General features: G+C 36.3%; 1 protein-coding gene across 10 annotated transcripts; it reads right to left on the bottom strand.

Moving 5' to 3' along the window:
- Positions 1-1,965: 1,965 nt before the first annotated feature.
- Positions 1,966-9,875, bottom strand: LOC113699624 (putative disease resistance protein RGA4). Of its 10 annotated transcripts, none has more exons than XM_072046178.1 (9): positions 6,297-9,872; positions 5,598-5,738; positions 4,977-5,222; positions 4,639-4,865; positions 4,394-4,463; positions 4,248-4,313; positions 3,927-4,067; positions 3,142-3,229; positions 1,966-2,499 (listed from the first exon to the last, which is right to left on the bottom strand). In XM_072046178.1, exons 1-2 carry the CDS (start codon positions 9,792-9,794, stop codon positions 5,694-5,696), a joined length of 3,543 nt encoding a protein of 1,180 aa, XP_071902279.1. In that variant the 5' UTR covers positions 9,795-9,872; the 3' UTR covers positions 1,966-2,499; positions 3,142-3,229; positions 3,927-4,067; positions 4,248-4,313; positions 4,394-4,463; positions 4,639-4,865; positions 4,977-5,222; positions 5,598-5,693. The 10 variants fall into 10 exon arrangements, with proteins under 10 accessions (XP_071902279.1, XP_071902226.1, XP_071902258.1 ...); XM_072046125.1 differs by having other exon boundaries at positions 3,184-3,229; XM_072046157.1 differs by having other exon boundaries at positions 4,002-4,067.
- Between the last annotated feature and the right edge of the window lie 8,987 nt (positions 9,876-18,862).

Raw genomic sequence — 18,862 nt, 5'->3', positions numbered from 1 at the left:
TTTCCTACCAATGTCCTTGGTAATCCAGTGAATAGGTAAATTCCACAGCTGGACCCAAATCCAAGTCCTATTAAAAGCTTCAAGGTTCAGTTCTATCCCCTCCTCCCACGGTAACACAACCAAAGGCAGATTATCATAAACCCAAGGCGTACCCCTCAGCATCCTATCCATTTCTTGTTTATTACTGAAGCTAAACTGGAACATATTAACCCCTATCTCAACAACTCTTAGATTTCTGGCAAACGGCCACATATTATTTGTAAAGCTCCTTATACCAGCAATGTTTGCAGTCTTCTCCCCCACCACCCTACCAATAATACTCAATTGACATTCAACTACTCCTTGAGCCAGATCCTTACTATCTAAGACTACACCCTCCGCCTCCTCCTCTGTCAGAGCAAATTTCCTCAAAATTTCCTCCAGATCCTCAGTCATCTTGAACCAATACCAGTAAATTCCCAACTGATCACAGACCAAGCAAACACTACCCGCATCTTGACCAAACAGAAACATAGGCTACGAAAAGCAAAAGAAGCAACAAAGACCAGACGAAGAAACAAAAATAACAAAAACAGCCGATCAAACAGCACAACAGAAGGATTAGGAAAACTGGAAAGACAACACGAAGCTACTACTACTGCAAAGGAAACTGTCACCTGAAAGCAAAACTTAGATTGATGGAGAAAGAGTCTGAAAGTAGAAATTACGATCGAGCTGGAAGTTGGAAGCCAGAGAGCAAGCTCAGCAGAGCTCGAATCCAGCTTGGAAACTCGCAGAAGCCACAACCGATGACTCAAGTAGAAAAAGGACGACAATATCATGAAAATCAAATTATTCCACCGAATTCACCATTGGAGCAACCATCGATATGGATCAAGACGGAAGACTAGCATCAATTTGTATTGAAATGTATTTGTTTTTTGTAAATTGGACTAAGAAAGTACGGGAAATTTAAATTTGAAAAAGCAAGTTCACACACCCACAAAAGGTGAAGTTTGCTCCCTACGTAGAGAGAAAAAGTAACCACCTACAAGAGGGATGTAATGCATCCTATAGATGTATTGGTTTGGATGTAAGTTTCAAACGGTTATAATTTTGAATCATTATTATAGTAACAAGTAAAGGTAATTACTAATATGAAGAACTTGTATGGAATTTTGACAAACCACCCTGTTGTTTATTCTTATACTTCCTTCATATCAAATCAAATATTTCCATATTAAAATTTTAAAGTGTTTATATCTATGTTTGTATACATAGATAATTTCATTATGAATTTATGCAATTATATAAAATATCTATTTCATTCGAAACTCAATTGATAACCAAATAAAATGCCAAAAAACAGAAAAAAAAAATTTACCGTTCAATCAACTTAGCATTTTAAAGGGATGTTTAATTGATTGCTTAGTTATCAAAATGAATGAAAGTTTGATATGATTAGATGAATTGTGCCAAATTTGACCAAGTATGCAAAAGAGCAGATATATGTTATAAATTAGTAGTATGTATAAATAAAATAAAGAAATAAAAAAGAAGAAGAAAAGTTTATATCAACACATTTAGTATGTATAGTACAATTTCAACCCTTTTTATGTCCAATTTCGTCCTAAAATCCCCGAAGATACCATTTGAAACTTAAGGGCTATAATGACTGAAATTTCAAACTTTGGGAACTATAATGAAAAGCCAAAATATTTGACTAATAGAAACTTGATTTTTACCGCTATGAATGGTTGAATTTCGATAAATTATCCTAAATTTGCTCAAAATTAGAAATTTTCGAGGCTACATTTGTTTTTATCAAAATATTATAGACTAGTTTGGCATACTAACTAAACATCGGAACTAAAACTGCATTTTTCTCTAAAAATTATGTAAGAAAATAATTGACAGCTATGTTTTTTCATCTGCACTAAGTACGTTTCAATCTTTAGCCTCTTTATGAAACAATCTGCCCATTCCTTTTCTTATAAACTAATTCTAACAATTTCTCTATTTTATTGTCAACTATTTCACTCCAGTAGCTTTACAACACAGTCGAATTGTCAGCAGGCAAACCAACATCTTGCCCTGGCTATTCATTTGGTTCAACAATTGCATAGGTACAACTCGGAGCACCTAAACAACCTCATCAGGCCTCAAAATTGCATTAGCTTGGCTGCATAAAACCCCCATTTTAAGCATATTGAATGCCTCTAGTATTGTAAAATCTCCTCCTACACAAGGGTCAATCATTTTGGCAACTCTAAGCAATTGTACCTGCATCCAACAATCAGCCATTTTTATTTTTATTTTTTTTGGTTAACGGCACTTGTCTATCCGACACCTACTTCTAGTCCAGCCTATTTTAAGGGAGAGGGCCCAAATTTTCAAGGCCTTGCTGCTGATCTCCAAATTTTCAACCTTGATGATGAACCCATGCTAAGGCAATCAAGGATGTAGTACAACAGCTTGTTATTGCGCTCAACACACTCCCTCTGGAACCTTGGACGGGGTCTGCAAAAGGTATCATATAAGTACTTGTCAGCGTCAAAATCCTGGGGACAAATTGTGTCAAATGCAGATATGCTTTTTCAATATCTAGAAAAAGAAAAGACATGACTCATGCAATCTTTCATTACTATTCTTTACAACCTCCGGACATCAATCTATCCACATACCAGGTAAAAGCAAAGAAAAAAGACAAAAAATTGTAATTTGCTGATAAGAACAATATATACAAATACGTATCAGTGTGCTGTCACATGGTCACAAAAGAAATAACAACAGAGCTTAATGACAAATCTAAAATGAACTTTGCTGCTTCCCAAATCAAAACCAAACAGAGTTTCTAAGTGGAAAAATGAGATTAGAATGCAGAGGATACTATGCTAGGTCCATTAAGTCTAACAAGAGACTTGAGAGCAAGTTCAAACAATAATACAAAATTATCTCAGAACCGTACACACATAATCAAGAGAAACTTATCTGCATTATCCATTAAGTCTAATGAAACCATGAACTCACTGATTTGCAACTCTAGAAAGCATTTTATGGGCAACAAGACCCAAATTACGGCTTGCAAGCAAATAAGAACCACATGTGAATAATCCTTTTCCCGGATGACTGAATGGTAAAATTCATATGCCAAGTAACAACCTCATTGGAAATTGAAGCATGGTCAGGAGAGAAAATCAGAACCTGTGCCTTAATAGTAGCCTTCGATAGCTTCAACTGCTTTCATAACCTGAAATATCCCATCACAGAACTTATAAAAATCAGAAGCTGATACATTAACCGATTTCACAATTGTGGTTCAAAATAATCGAATGACAAAACATTGTCTTTCATAAAAAAAAATGGTACACAGTTAAAAATTCATATAAAAAAATATACAGAAAATAAGAAAATGGAAAGTAAGGAGGGCAGAGTTATGAAATCACTGTCGATCTTGGTAAGCTATGGTGGTTGTGTAGCTTTCAAGACCCTTAGTATCTGAGCCATCATAACAGAACATTGTTACTCGGTGTTGTTTAATCAGCCTTTTCTCCTGTTTTTTGCTTCACACTTCCTTCAATTGATTGCCTTGGAACCACTTGTTCTCTAGTTACCCATTTTACCCAAGCATAAGACCTAAGTTTCACAATAAAATTTTCCCCAGAAGAAAAACAGAAATTCAGTTTAAAATTAAGAGATTTATATCTTCTTATTCCCAAAATACACCAGTCCTAAGTAAAATTTAAGACACAAAATTTTTTTAAGTGTACTGAATTTCAAAAGCATATGTAATTCACCCATGAGCTCCGTTCAATTTGGTGAGCACAAACTGTAAAACATTACATTACAAGAAATTAACATTCAATGAACTGGGAAAAAAAAAGAACTTTCCAATGTAGTTCGGTAGTTAGTATACATAAAGAATACGATTAGACCATAGAGATAACCTAATATAAAGCAATATTCACGCCAAAAGAAAGGGAAAGGAGTCGGGGATGTTTAAGGATTGGAAGGCGCGTAACTTTAGCTTCTGCTGCCGTTACTGCCATTACTTTCACCGAATGAGAAATTTAGGACTGATGGGCAACCTGAACAAAGACAAGCAGGAAAAACACAGTAGTTAACAAATGGCAAACACAAAAGATGGCAGCCTAAGCAAAACCAAAAGCAACAAAACACATATCAGAAAACACACGCATATATACAAACCAAGTGCTGTGAATTAACCAAGGCAGGAAAACAAACAGAAGAAGTCAGAGTAAACTTACGGCCGCATAGAAATTAGCATCAGAACCCTGAAGAACACCCAAACAAGCCCACCCAGTGTAAAAATCCTGGAAAAAAGAGAAGATGAATCTATCAGAAGCCCAAAAGTAATCAAACAGTCATGAGATGTGAAAATAAGGGAACCAACCAGGAGAAATCCTGTGGTGATTGCAATGGATTAATCGAAATCTTGGACCCGGTAGTTGAAAGGGAAGCAGCTAAAAGAGGCGAAAGAAATAACGAAAAATGATTTCTGGAAGAGGAAAAGTAACAAGAGTTCTATGATCTCTACATTAAATGATTAATTTTTTTTTTAAAAAAAAAAGATGAAAATGTCATAAATTTGGTCACCAGATGCACTTTTACTTCCAAATAAAGCTGAAGAAAACGTACTATCAGGATGTACTTATCACATCATTCTGATGCATCCAACTCTTCGCCTGAAATCCCTTCTGAACCAATAGACCAACTCCAGTTTGATTGAAATAAGCATTGTATGTTGATAGCTCTCCAGTGTCAGCTTCCATGCTCCCCCCCTCCCCCTCCCCCCAATTTATTCTTCCTCCATATCACACTTTGCAGGCCTGCTACTAGCCATTTTCAGTTCAGCAATCAGCATGCTACACGAAAGGAAAAAAAAGTTTTGGTAATTGATTTACTAAATACATATCAAGAATGCAGATTAAAAAACTACCAAAACTTCCCTGAAGATGAACAAGCTAAATTGTTACCTTCCTTTCTGCAGTCTGAGTAGGAGAAGATGAAAACCTTATGTTTGAGAAACTTGGGGAGAACCAACTATTTATGAAGCCTCCATCAAAGCTAATGATATCTAATGAGCTTAATAAAGATCATTGATAATTGCCTTCATCTTCAAACCCTGTCTGGTCAATGAAAATAACTTCTGTCTAGTAAGAAATGAAACAACAAACGATGCTGTCCTTTGTCCAATAACATAAGCTATGCCTCCTAAGACTCTGGAAAGCATCACAATGGTACATTTCAGTATGCCTCCAATTATAATAAACAATGAAAGCAAAGAAAAGTTATGGTCTGGTAACTAGTCAAGAAAATCGGAAAAGACCAGATTCTGTCACAATCAAAAGACATGTTTAGCACCAAGTAAATATAAAAATCTTAAAGAGCAAAAGATAAGCTGTAGGCATAGGGTAAAAGTTCACAAACAGATAAAAGTACAGGAAAATGCCCTGTTTTTAGGCCAATTACATCACCCAAGCATACTAAAAAGCAAACTTGCACCAATTCCTTGTACTTTTACTAAATTGGATGGAGGTAAGAAAAGAGTTCTTGGGGAGAGAAATGCTGCATTATCACTTTTCTGCACAACATACCTCCTGACCTCTTCTTTTTCTTCAACAACGATGGGAAACACCATGAAGCTGATGTTTGAGCACCATGAATGCTTTTTCATTCATCGTCCCTGCCTGCTAGTTCATTGTCGTCGATTCTTCTTCTTCGCTCTCACTGCTTGCCTGCATGGTAATTGTGACGTATAAACTTCTGAAACTTGTGAAACATGACAAACAACCATCCAAAATTATTGTAACTTGAACATCAAATTGTATCTTGATTTTTCTTCGCAAATGTTTCTTGATTAGCTTTAATGTTGTCCATTCAGACTGGCAATATCGGTGATAGAAAAATGATGAATGCTCCCATGCACATCTAGCATTGCACATGCAATGGAACATTTGCTAACACATTCAAACAAAGAGGCTAATTGTGTATGCATCGTTGCTAATATTGAGTTTTTAAGATGTTCAAAATCTTTCAATGGCGAGATGCAGAGAAAATCCAGAATTTTGGCCTCTTCCAATTTGCTCAAAACCAGGTTTTGTTATAACTAATCTTTGAAGAGAAACCAAGGTCTGCCCAAAAGAAGAGAATTAATTATGGAGAATAACTTTGCAGAAAAGAGATGGAGAAAAAGAGTACAAGAGACTGAAGAGGAAATATATGTCAATGAGATGCAGATACAAAAAATTTATACACATATATATGAGTGTGAACTTTAGATAGGAAAATCTCACCGGATCACTTGAAATCTCCTCCTCCAAGTAGATGCCTCTTTGGGGAGTGTATCGTTGTCTTAATAGAGGACAATCAAGGACGTCGACACAAGTTAACTTGGTGAGGCGTCTCATGGCGGCCTCGGGTGGTAAAGACTGAAGCTTGTCGCAATCCCATAGCTCTAGGGTTTCAAGGGACACAAGGTTTCCAATCCAATCCGGTAGCACTCTTATTCCTCCAAAGTTGTGAAGAGTTAGTGAAGTGAGGGTAGTCAAGTATTGAAGCTGGTGTGGCAGGGACTCCGTGTGAGGCAACCCTCGTAAGCGAAGCTCACGGAGTGTTGATGCAGATCTTAAACCAGACCAATCAAAATCATCGACTGAGGAATCATCTGAGGAGAAGGGACTGTTGATCCTCAATTCTCTTAAGCTGGTGGCAAAAGCAAATCCTTTGAAACTATGAGGGATCAATTTGGGACAGTTGTCTAAGATGAATCGCTCGAGAGATGGCGTCTCCTGCAAATTAAGCGAAAATGATACCAGATTGGGGCAACACTCCACCGACAGGGACCGCAGAGACCGGCATGACTGGAACATTTTGTCGGATATAGCGGTCAACCCATCGCACTCAACAATACTCAATTTCACGAGGCATGGTAGGGGGCATTTCTGTCCATTTACTCCTAGACTGATTAATCTTGGGCACCCGACGATGGTCAAATGCTGCAAACTCGATCCAAACAGATCCAGATCTGGCAGCTCCCTAAGATTGTCGCAATATCCGATACTCAACTGCTCAATAGAAGCAGTGCCGTAACCCATTTTTATACTTGTTAGATTACCGCAATTCCCCACGTCTAGAATTTTGCACGAGCATGGAAGAGCGGTCAGCTGGGGGCAACCTTCAATGCTCAAATTCCTCAGCATGGGAAAGACATCTGCTACTGTTGACCTCACTTGGTCTGCATCCTTCCACTCTACCAAATTCTCCATATATTCTACATAGAGTACTTCAAGGGCAGGAAAGAATTTTCGCCTTCTACTGATGCTCCCTGATGCTCGTGATCTGCCCTCCTCCTCCTCCTCCTCCTCATTAGCAGTAATACCGTAGAATTCATCTCCAATAAATCGAATGTTGTCCAATCCCTCCAAATAGAGAATTTTGAGGGATGGCAGTTGTCCTAATGAGGGGAGTTCACTGCATCTCTTGCACTTTCGTATCCGTAATGTCTCCAATTTTGACAAATTCATAAACCATTGCGGAAATTTATTACCCATAAAATATCGAATTTCCAACCTTTGCAAATTTGGGTGAGGTTGGAGACCTTCCAACACATCCTCATCACGGTTATCGCTTTCCCGATCCCCACTCTCCCATTTAAACACCAAGCGAGACAGATCTGGCTTTTCGAACAATTTTGCTTGTTTAGCTGCTTCTTTGCCCTTCACTAGTCCAAGATTTCTTATCTCCAACGATCCTTTCAGATATTTCAAGGTCCCAAGCTCTTCGATACCACGACCCTTCTCCTGACTTACATTAAAGAACCGTAGAGTTTGAAGACAAGTCAATCGTCCCATTTGCGCCGGCATTTTCAATTTTGCATCATCATGGTAGTAGTTTAGATGTCGCAAGCTGATCAAATCGCTCATCCGTTTTGGAAAACCTCCTTCAAGTGCATAATCTCTCATTGTTAGTGTCTGCAGATTATATAGCTTGCAAAGAGATTCCGGCAAACTTCTGATTCCAGAATATGAAATGTCGAGCAACCGCAAATGTAGTAGTTTGCCAATGGAGCTCGGCAGAAACTTGACATCATCGCCATACAATCTGAGAACATGCAAGCACTTGAATCTTAAAAGCATGTCAGTAGATACGCCACCCTCTAGATGGAGAAATAATGTGTGAATTGATGCTGGTATTGTCCTTGTGGTATTTTCTGCCAAACCTTTAGAAGAGTCCAATGCAAGGTAGCCATCCTGGCTGCTGCCTTTAGGATTGAGAATTGATTTTGCAAAATCATGCACGAGATCATGCATTTTATAATATGTTCTCCAATACTCTTCTACTTTTTCCAGTAAGGAATTTTGTAACAAAATCCTCAAATAATCGCCCCCTATTTCCTCCATCAATCTTTGGTTTTGGCGATCTGGTTGAACAAAACCTTCCGCCATCCAAAGCTCAATTAATAGATCTTGTTTCAATTCTGTATCCTTGGGGAAAATTGAACAATATGCAAAACATTTTTTAACTGATGCAGGTGACAAATGATCAAAACTCACCTTAAGTATTTGATCAATCTCACTTTGACATTCATCCAAAAGACTCTCCTGCACAATGGAGTGCCACTTCTCTCTTCTGTTGTTAAGCAACAAGCCACCAATCAAACTTGCCGCCAAGGGTAGGCCATCGCATCTCCCTAAAATTTGCTTCTTCAATGCTTCCAATTCTTCTGGTACTTCTTCCCCTGCACTCATCACCTTTCCTTTTATGATGGACCAGCACTCATCACCTGATAGCTTTCCTAAGAAATAAGGACCGCTATTCATCTTCAAATGTGTACATACAACATCAGCCACTGGTTTCAACCGAGTAGTGAGAAGACACCAGCTTCCTTTGGTTTCGTTGAGTCCCATCAAAGTGTTGAAATAATCACTCCACAATCCTTGATCATGATTCCACACATCATCAAGAACAAGGAAATATTTTTTTCCCTTCAGCTTTTCTCCAATTTCTTTAACGATAACCTCTCTGTTATCCACTTTAACTTCTTCTCGTGTCAATTGTACCAAAATGAGCTTGAACAGCTCCATTATCTTAATGTGTTCTTTAGCCACACAAACCCAAATTTTTTGGCCAAAGTGCCCATCTATTTTTGGATTATTGTAGACTGATTTCGCCAGAGTTGTCTTTCCCAAACCTCCCGGGCCTGTTATGGGAATAACAGAAAGAACCTTTTCAGAGGGGCTCGATAACATGTCCACAATCTTTGATTCATCGTCGACTCTTCCAACATTTGGAACACGAATAGAGTCGGTTTGTCGGCTTGCTGTGGCTCCAGAAGCAGCAGGGAGTGAGGCTTCAATATGGAACTGGGAGACCACTCCAAAGTTATTTGCTTCCTGATTGATCCTTTCTAGGTTCCTGTTGATCTCCCTGATCTTTGAAGCCAACCTTGAACGAGAACCAATTGTATTAAAGTACGAGAAGAAGAAGCATACCTTCTTCTTGAGTTTATTTCTATACTTCACCTCCCGACGTAGAGTTTCATAGTTGAGTTCGTCCAGCACATTCTCCACTTCAAAAAGCTCTCCTTCAAGCTGCTTGAGCCAATTTTTCATCCCTGGGATATGCATTTTCCCATCGGCATGAGCCAGGATACCTCGGATGGTTTCAGCAGTGTTGCATATTCTCTTCAACTCCTCTCTGAATCCAAGAACCAAACTAACACGATCAGCGGAAAGGGAAATAACCGTCTCCAATGCAACCTGAATAGTAGCGCTAATAGCTGTATCGGCCATTTTTTTCTTGCTTGGGATTGAAATTAGAAGAAAAGTATTCTAGTATCAATTAAGGTGGTGATCAGGATGATTTTTGGAATGAGTAAGAAGGAATTGTTCAGCTTCAGCAGCTAAAAGCAGAAATGTTTGGAGAAGAAAAGAATTTGAATTGCTTCTAAGATAGGACTTCGAGTGCTAGTGCTTTATTCTACAGTGGGAGCCTCAAGCATTGGAAAATTAAACTAAACTGTTGTAATAATTAGTTACAAAGAAACTAAACTATAGCAATAATCCTATTAGGTAGAGAAACTTTTCTTACAAACAAACAGGGAATCTTCTTTTTGGACCAGCTACCTTGCTTCTTGGCTGGTTAAGAATAGAGACATAAAGTGGATGGTTTATAGGTTTGTGTCTCAAATTACTTGAACGTATATTTTCTGAAGAGAACAATCATCAAGGAATTGTAAGATAATCATCAGTAATTTGTTTCTTTTGTAAAATTGTTCAGAATTGATCCATTTAAACTTCACAAAACCAAGGATTTTGTGTCCATTCTCATGGGGAATTGGTGTCACATTTTTTTTATGAAACATGAAAAACACTTCCATAGGATGGTTATATATGCCTTTGTGCCCCAAGAATCGGACCTGTGATGTCGAATTACTTGAACTTTTATTTTTGAAAAAAAAAATAAGAATCAATGAAATCTTGAGATTGAAGTACTTTGATTAAATTGTAAAATTCTTCAGAAGCGAGCCATTTAGACTTTAAACAACCAAGGATGTTGAGCTCACTTTCATGCGTGGGGGATTGGTAATAAAATATTGTCGCTCTTTTAATAATAAAAAGCCCGATTTTTTTACAACAATAATAAAAAAAGGGCAAATTACATTTTATCCCCCTGTGGTTTACCCTTTTTTACATAACCCCCCTATGGTTTCAAAAGCTATACATAACCCCCTCATAGTTTGGATTAAAGTGTCAAAGTGACGGAAATAGTCACTCGTAACGGAACTTCTAAAAATGTCGAAATTACCCTTATAAATACATGACACATTAACCCCGTATGCTTATTATATTTTACCATATAACCCTCTTATGGTTTAGTACTTTACCATATAACCCCCTTATGATTTTCAAAATATACACATAACCCCCCTTGGTTAATAAATAATTTTTAACTTTACATAAGGGTAATTTTGACATTTTAGGTGACGCCATTACGAATGATAATTTCCGTCACTTTGACACTTTAATCCAAATCATAAGGGGGTTATGTATGGCTTTTGAAACCACTAGAGGGTTATGTGAAAAAAAGCTAAACCGCAAGGGGGTAAAGTGGAATTTACCCTAAAAAAAATAACTTGGTAAAGAATAACTTGAATGATGACTGTGCTTCAATTACAGATTTCTTGTTTTTTGTTAAAATGTTCTACGAATGAAGTTTGAACAGAAAAAAAAAAACTTGGAACATTGAATTTGTCGCATCTCATTGTTTTTTTTTAATCAAATGACAACAAATTATTAGGCATAATTGCTTGAGACAAATTACGGAAAATATTAACCATAATGTGACCCTTATTTACATATTCATTACAACACAAACCTGTGCTTAATTAAAATATTGTGCAGTTGTTGCATTGAAGGTGTAGACTCACCATAATGACTGAGACAGTTCATATGCATACATACGTTTTATTGACAAGAAATAACAAAAATGGTGTGATGGATTTACAAAAGCCCTCAATCCGTGTGCAGAAGTGCAGCGCCTGGTTGGCAAAGTTGGATGCTTTTGCCACTGAGGTTTCTTTGCATTTTCACCTGAATTTTCTTAATCCGTGTTGTTGATGGGGCCTTCATCTTTACTGATTGAATGCCCGAACCCTTTAATCTGAATATATCTGAATGACTGTTGGAAAAGTGGTGTAACTTAAAGTTCCATCCAGGAGGGACAATAAACGATGATCACAATCAAATTGGAAAAAAGAGTAAAATGCTTTTCCAGAGTTCTACATTGCCCAATTAGTGCTTTATAATTAACAGTTATTTTGGATCTTCTATGTGCAGAAATATCTTTTGGATGATCACCTTCGTGTCTCATACTTCTTGAAACTAGTTTAGAAATATTAATACTCTTTTCGTGACACTTAGTCTAATAATAATTAGCTTTTAGCTTATAAAATACTTTAGTAGTCTAGTGTTATTACAAGAAAGGAAATTTTCCTTGGGAGAAGAAAGAAAAAGCCATACGAAGTATTCAATAGTGCAGTCATTTTTATTTATAAAAAACAGGTGAAGCACATCCATAGGATGGTTATATATGTCTGTGTCCCAAGAGTATGACCTGTGATGTCAAATTTCTTGAACTTCTATTTTTTTTTTTTTGGAAAAGAAAATAAGAATCAATGAATCTTGAAATTGAAGTACTTTGATTAAATTGTAAAATTCCTCAGAAGTCAGCCTTTTAGACTTACATAACCAAAGATGTTGAGCTCTCTTTCATGCTCTGGGGATTGGTAATGGCATATTGTCACTCTTTTAATAATAAAAAACATGATGAGTGAAGTTTGGTGAAGAATAACTCGAATGATGAATGTGCTTCAATCTTATCAGAAAAGGGGCTTGAAAAATTACATACTTCTTGTTACATATCTTTTTTTTTTTTTTTTTTTGTCAAATGACAACAAACTATTAGGCATAATTGCTTGAGACAAATTGTGGGAAAGATTACTCATAATGTGAATCTTATTTACATGTTCATGACAACACAAACTCGTGCTTAAATTGTACATTTGTTTGAAGTTCATGTCAATGCATGTTTACTACCCCAAAATTCTAATATTAACAAGTAATAACCAGAATCGTGTGACGGATTATAAAAGCCCTCAATCTCTGTGCAGAAGTGCAGTGCTTCGTTGGTAAAGTTGGATGCTTTTGCCACTGAGGTTTCTTTGCATTTTCACCTGAATTTTCTTAATCAGTGCCTTCATCTTTACTGATTGAATACAAAGCTTAATGGTCCATATTATTAGTTCCATTATTTGCACATGCTAATTACAACACAAATCCATGCTGGATTGTACATTGGATGCATTCAAGGTGTACAACCACCCTAATCACATGAGGTATTTATGCTTACATTAACATCCCCGTGGTCCAACTCAACTTCGACTACTATGTTTCGGTACAAGAAATGATGATAATTATGTGACAAATAAGAAGCTCCCAATCAGTGTAGTGCTGGGCTTCGATTCAGTGGGAAATTAAATGCTTTTGCAATGGAAGTTGCTTGGCATTTTTGCCTGAGCTTTCTTCAATTCAGGGTGGCTTTACAAAGGATCGCCCAGGGGCAGTTACTTCATCTCGTTAGAAACGAGAGACCAAAAGGTTCTCCATTATTGTCAATGTATTACTTATTTTGCTAGTTGGCTGGTTTTGCACATAGAATTATCTTGTGGATGATGGAGTATCATGACTATTTTGTACTATATTTGGATAATATTTTATTCCACTTTTAGTCACTTTGGCAATATTATAGGAAGAAAATGGATTATTTTGGCTATAATTAGTTTGAAATGCTCTTAAGTGTTTAAATGAGATTTATGTCCTTTTTACTTGCATTTTGTCCATAATTTTTTTATAGGAATTAGAAATAGACTTTATTTGGATGAAAAAGGAAAGTTGACAGATTTGACACATTTTTATATTTTGGCTATAACTTGAGCTACAATAATCGGATTGAGATGATTCTTGAACTGGTTTGAAGATAAGAGATAGATCTACAATTCTTGTGAAGACATCGAAATCCATTTTTAAGGTTTTCCTGGTCAAAAAGCCAAATTACAATAGTCAATTTCTATGGTTGAAATTGAAACAAGGCATTGAGCAGTCAAGGGCATTTCCATCATTTTCCAGCCTACACAAATCCAAATGAGGTGATTCTTGATGCATTGGAAAGTTAACTCAAAGGGATACAAGTTTTATATTTTATGTTTTGGTCACGAGTTAATTCAGCCTCTATCATCAAGAAAAGTTTAGTTGAAGTTTATGCAAAATTGGAATAACATTGAAGACTGAATAGAAATTGAGAAGTAAAGCAGGGAAGCAATCCAGCCGACAATCCGGCTAGTTTCTAGACTGATTATTGGCTGGATTTTGGTCAGAAATAGCTGCTCTCCACTTGCACAACTTGTTTTCTCCTCTAATAATTCACAGCTATTGATGGACGTGTGACAACTATTTTGCAGCTGTAAAAGTGATGTTTGAAGCCTCAGTTCTTGACTAAATTCATCTATAAATAGCCATGGAGTTGCAAGATTCAAGAGAGTTTGGAGAGTGCAAGAAATACCACTAAAATGTAGTTCTTACATTTTTTTAGTGTTAGGTTAGTATAGTATAGGATAGTTTAATTAGTTAGTCCATCCTTTTTGTTTATTAGCTAGGCAAAGATGAAGAAGGAGATGAAAACGGAGGCGATAAACTCATGTGACAAGGTTACATTTCTTTTTCTATTGTTTAGTTAATATACAAGTTTGGATTCTATGTTTATTATGTGTTTTTAAAGTTTATGCCTTTGGTTTGGTTGAACTTTCTATGATTGTTAATGTTTATTATTTGACTATTTGATGATATTATTTTGAGCAAGTTATTTATCACTTTTTGCTTCTCTAATCATGATTAGCCAATCATTAATTATGATAATTTTAAAGTTTTAAGTTTGCAATGAAAGTTGAGATTTAATACTAGTTCAAGAAAGTGATAAATATAGGGAATATACTCACAAAAGTAGAGGTGCACTTTTGTGGCTTTAGTGACTTATTTCATGTAATTTCATAGAAGAAATGAAACTGTAGTTAGTTTCATAACCACGAAAGTAGGTATGAATTAATTATAGGTATAGTTGGTACACTGGCGAAAGCGGATATCACGTATATTAGGAAATTACATCATAACTAGCCAAGATAATACCATTCAATTAACCGGTAATTTCACTTGCATGGATAGTTAGGGATATCATAACCTAAGAAGCTTTCATTTGTAATTTTCATGCATAAGTTTAGCATAGTTTTCTTTTATTTAATTCATTGATCGTCTAAATAATAGAGAAGTTTTAGTAGTGCTGGTAATTATCCAATCTTCCTTGCAGGATCGACTCGATATATGGTCTAAATTACTAATTTGACTTGTATACACTACAAGAAAATTTCCCTATTATGTTATACTTGTTAGGGCACTATTTAGTATATGCCTCAAATAAACACTTATTAAGGCATTAGGTAGTTTTTGCCATATTAGCACTTATTAATTAAATAAAAAAGACAATGTATAAGGGACAAATCTTATAAGAAAAACTGAAAATAAAAGAATATAAAGAATATAATTATAGAGGCATTTTAAAGATGTGCCTCAACAATTATTAGAAGGAAATACAATCCCAAATTGGCCCATTAAAAGAAGCGGCAAATTGTTTCACTAAAAAAACAGCAAAAATGCCCCAATTGGCGCCTAAGAATAGCGGCAAAATTGTCCCAAATTCCAAATCCCAAGTGCCCATCTTTCTGTCTCACTCTCCCTCTCGGTCCTCAACCAATCTACCATCTCCAACACTTTCATTTTTCATTGACCCATTTCTTTCCCTCACTCTCTGTCTCTTGGTCCTCGACCCTCAAATTTTCCCAAAAATCATTCCCAGCTCTCACTAGTTCTCTAGAAAGAAAAGTGCAGCAGAGAGAAACAAAAAGCACTTTGGTGGGTCTAGAATTGGGCGAGCAGCTGAATGCATTTTCATCTTCGACTACCCACCAGGACGCATGAACAGCGTTTTCCATGATATATAGTTGAATGGTAGGTAAGATTAATCCCAAGGTTTCGGCCTTAAGATAGTCGAATCTTGCTTTTCTGATCTTATTTCTGTCAATAAAGATGAAGGATTTCATGACTTTCTTTTTTTCCAACTAGAAAAAAAATTTCTTTTTTTTTTTCCAACTAGGCATGAGGGAGCTCCGAGAAATGATGCGAGCAGGGAGATGGGATTTTCTTCAAGGGTGGTTGCCCCTCTCTACTTCTTAGCCTATGATTTCTTTCTCCATCACATTACAGCAAAACTGACATCCCTTCATCGTTTTAGACAAGGGTTAATTACACTTAGCGCCCCCATTTTTTTTTACTGAGTCGAACCAAACGAGCCCTTGTACTCCGATTCCCTGGAAAACTTCCCAGGGGCTTTACTTTGCGAGTTTAGGAAAGAAAAGAAAAGATGACGTCAAAAAGGCTGTGATGATTATTTTTTATTCTCAAAATCGGAGCAAGTTTTTCTTTTGCAGGGCAATTTGAGGTGAACAGACCCGTATCTTAGCAGGGCAACCCTGATGGCCTGAAAATGGGGGAATCTTTCCCGTCTCCCTTTTGCATGCAACTGGGTTTTTGCAGCCATGGCGGTGGTTCTCTCCCTCTTTTGCTCTGATGAAAGATCTGAGCCATTTTCTTTGAGGCCAAACGAGATAATCAGAGAGATTGGGATTTTATTGAATTAAGGGTGGTTGTCTCTCTCTGTTTTTTTGTCTATGATTTCTTAGTTGCATAAGTAAACAGCCCTTTGTGTTTTTTCTTCAAGCGAGCGCTTTCTTGTAAAAGTTCTGAGTCAGTGTGCTTTTGATGTTGATGATGATGATGAATTCATAAAAAAAAACTATGCATGAAATTATTTGTTGACAGGTTGATCAAGACCTAAGAATGTAAATATGGAGAAAGATCTGTTTTTCTTTACCCCAATAATTAGACTGACTTATATAGCGTTCTTCTTGATTTGGGTGCTTTTTAAGTCTTTCTAATGAGCAATGACCACTTTATAGTAATTTTGTAGACAAGTGTAGCCTAGAAAACGCTTTGATCTAGACAAGTAATTTCTTCATCTATGGGTGCTTTGGGATTTAATATATTATGAAGTAAACTGCAAATTGTCTTTGATTGCCTGTAGTTCATGTGAATCTTGATGTTATACTTTAAGGATCTGGTAGAAATGGTATTATAGTTACAGTTCAAAAGGTTGTGGTAGTGGTGATTTGTTGGTCAAAGTGATGCTGTTTGATTGTGAGATATTTTGGGGCAGATGCAGCTTAGTAAGCATGTATTTTCATGCTGGGGTGCAGATGACTTGACTAATTGTGAAGTTTTGGTTCAAAATTGATGTTGGAGTTCTGGGTATGTCTATGAATGGACTTGGCTGGGTATTGGACCATGTTCCTTGTACCAGAGGTGTTTGAGAGGCCATGTAATAATATTAACTATGTTGTGGATTTGTTTCACTCAAGGAATGGCCTCCAAAATCATGTGCACCATTTTTCCTACTATATTTTTGCTTGTAAGATAGATTCTTGTATGTCAGTTTGTCTTTTGGCTTAAACTTCAGTGCAACAGTTGGAATTTAGTTGATTATTATGATCTTGTACTTACCCTTGTACATAATTTACTTATTCTTTTTTGTTCTTTTTATTTATTTTATTGTTTGGCTTGCAGTGACTCTGAAAATTTGTTGGATCCTCAAGTGCCCTTCATCCCACCTGTGGAGCTTTTGGTGAAGGCTTCGGTTGTAATTGGATCTTCCGTTTTGACTGCTTCCAAATGTATTTCTGTCGGACTACTTTGCTGCTTACATCATCCATTCCTTATTGGCACATCGAAAAAAAATATAGTCGAGAAGGTAATTGTTCAACCTCTCCTTTTGGAACTTATTAATGTATAAGATAAGATATAGAAAACCTGCTAAACTATTTGTTCTCTAGCTATTACAGACTTGCTGACTCAATTGGTGCTCCTATAGCTTGACCAACAAAACTAGTATGTTTTTGCTTTTCTAGCTTTCAAATTATGTTAACTGATAATATCTCATATGTTTGTTTCATTGGATAATTATGATGGATTTTAATACATAATATACTTATGCTATAGGTAAAATTTGCGAAGATTGATGTGCTGAAATTCAAAAGTGGACAAGGTGTTGCAGCATATGGATACTTATCCATTTATATGGAAGTGCTCTAACTGTAAAAGGACAAAGTGTTGTTGCATATATTACAAGAAGTTGGTCTACCAGCGGTTTAGTTGATTTTAATTTATCTAGTGCTATTTAGGTGAAATCGTGGCAAACAATCAGTAGGATATTCTAGCTGTTTCATGAATGTTGTCTCAAATATTATGTTTTTTTTTTTGCAAGGATGAAAGTTTAATTGGTTGGTTGAAAAACTACTAGAAGTTATGAGCACTTTAATTGTAATCATTGGTTATGGAGATAATTTGAAAGTGGTTGTTCAATCAAATATTGTTGGTTTTGGTCATTGAATGTGAGATGTCCAATATGAATGTATGATTATATTGATACAATAGGAATGCTATATTCACCGTAATACCTGTGGCTGGGTATAAAAAAGAAAAACAAATTCAGTCTATTGAGGCACTTGTAAGTGTTGCGATAACGGTTTTTCGCAGTAGAAATTTTCTTGTTACACAGTAGGTTTTTGAGGCATTTTAAAACATCTTTAAAGGTTAATATAGAGGCATATGCCAGTATCTACATTAAGATATACATTGACATACTTGCATGCCTCAATAACAATCATTTTTTGACATTTACTACTATCTCAAGAACGGACTGTTAAGGCATTTATAAGTGTCAACTTAAAGTTAAGATGACATTGTTTTGTGCCTCTAAAAAGCTGAGTTCTTGAAAGTTGAATCCCAATTAAGGCATTTTTAGGTGTTAGCATTTGTTAAGTGGCTGATTGTGCATATAATTGGTGAATAATTTCCCCTTTATTTTGCTAAAATGTGGTGTTAAGCGATAAATTTTATTCATATTTGATTTTTGGTATTGTTTTTACAAGTTGTTGATGAGAATGGAGTAAAAAGGGCATTAAAGCTGAATTTCAGAAGACTGCACTCTATAAGACGTGGGCACGCGAGATGACTAAGTGAAGGACTGAATCCACGGAATTGCACTTGCCGTGTCCTTGATTGCTACATTAGCCACAAATTGGAAGTTCTGATCAATTGTGGAGCGATGCATTCCATTTGGAAAGGAATTAGCTTATTGA

The sequence above is a fragment of the Coffea arabica genome, chromosome 1c (genome assembly GCF_036785885.1).
Source record: "Coffea arabica cultivar ET-39 chromosome 1c, Coffea Arabica ET-39 HiFi, whole genome shotgun sequence".
Taxonomy (NCBI): Eukaryota; Viridiplantae; Streptophyta; class Magnoliopsida; order Gentianales; family Rubiaceae; genus Coffea; species Coffea arabica.
This window is presented reverse-complemented; position numbering and strand designations above follow the sequence as displayed.

Coding starts and splice junctions, on each gene's coding strand:
- LOC113699624 (XM_072046236.1), bottom strand. CDS start 9,794: ATGGCCGATACAGCTATTAGCGCTACTATTCAGGTTGCATTGGAGACG. Junction 5,739..6,296: donor AGGAGATTTCAAGTGATCCG/GTGAGATTTTCC, acceptor ATTACCATGCAG/GCAAGCAGTGAGAGCGAAGA.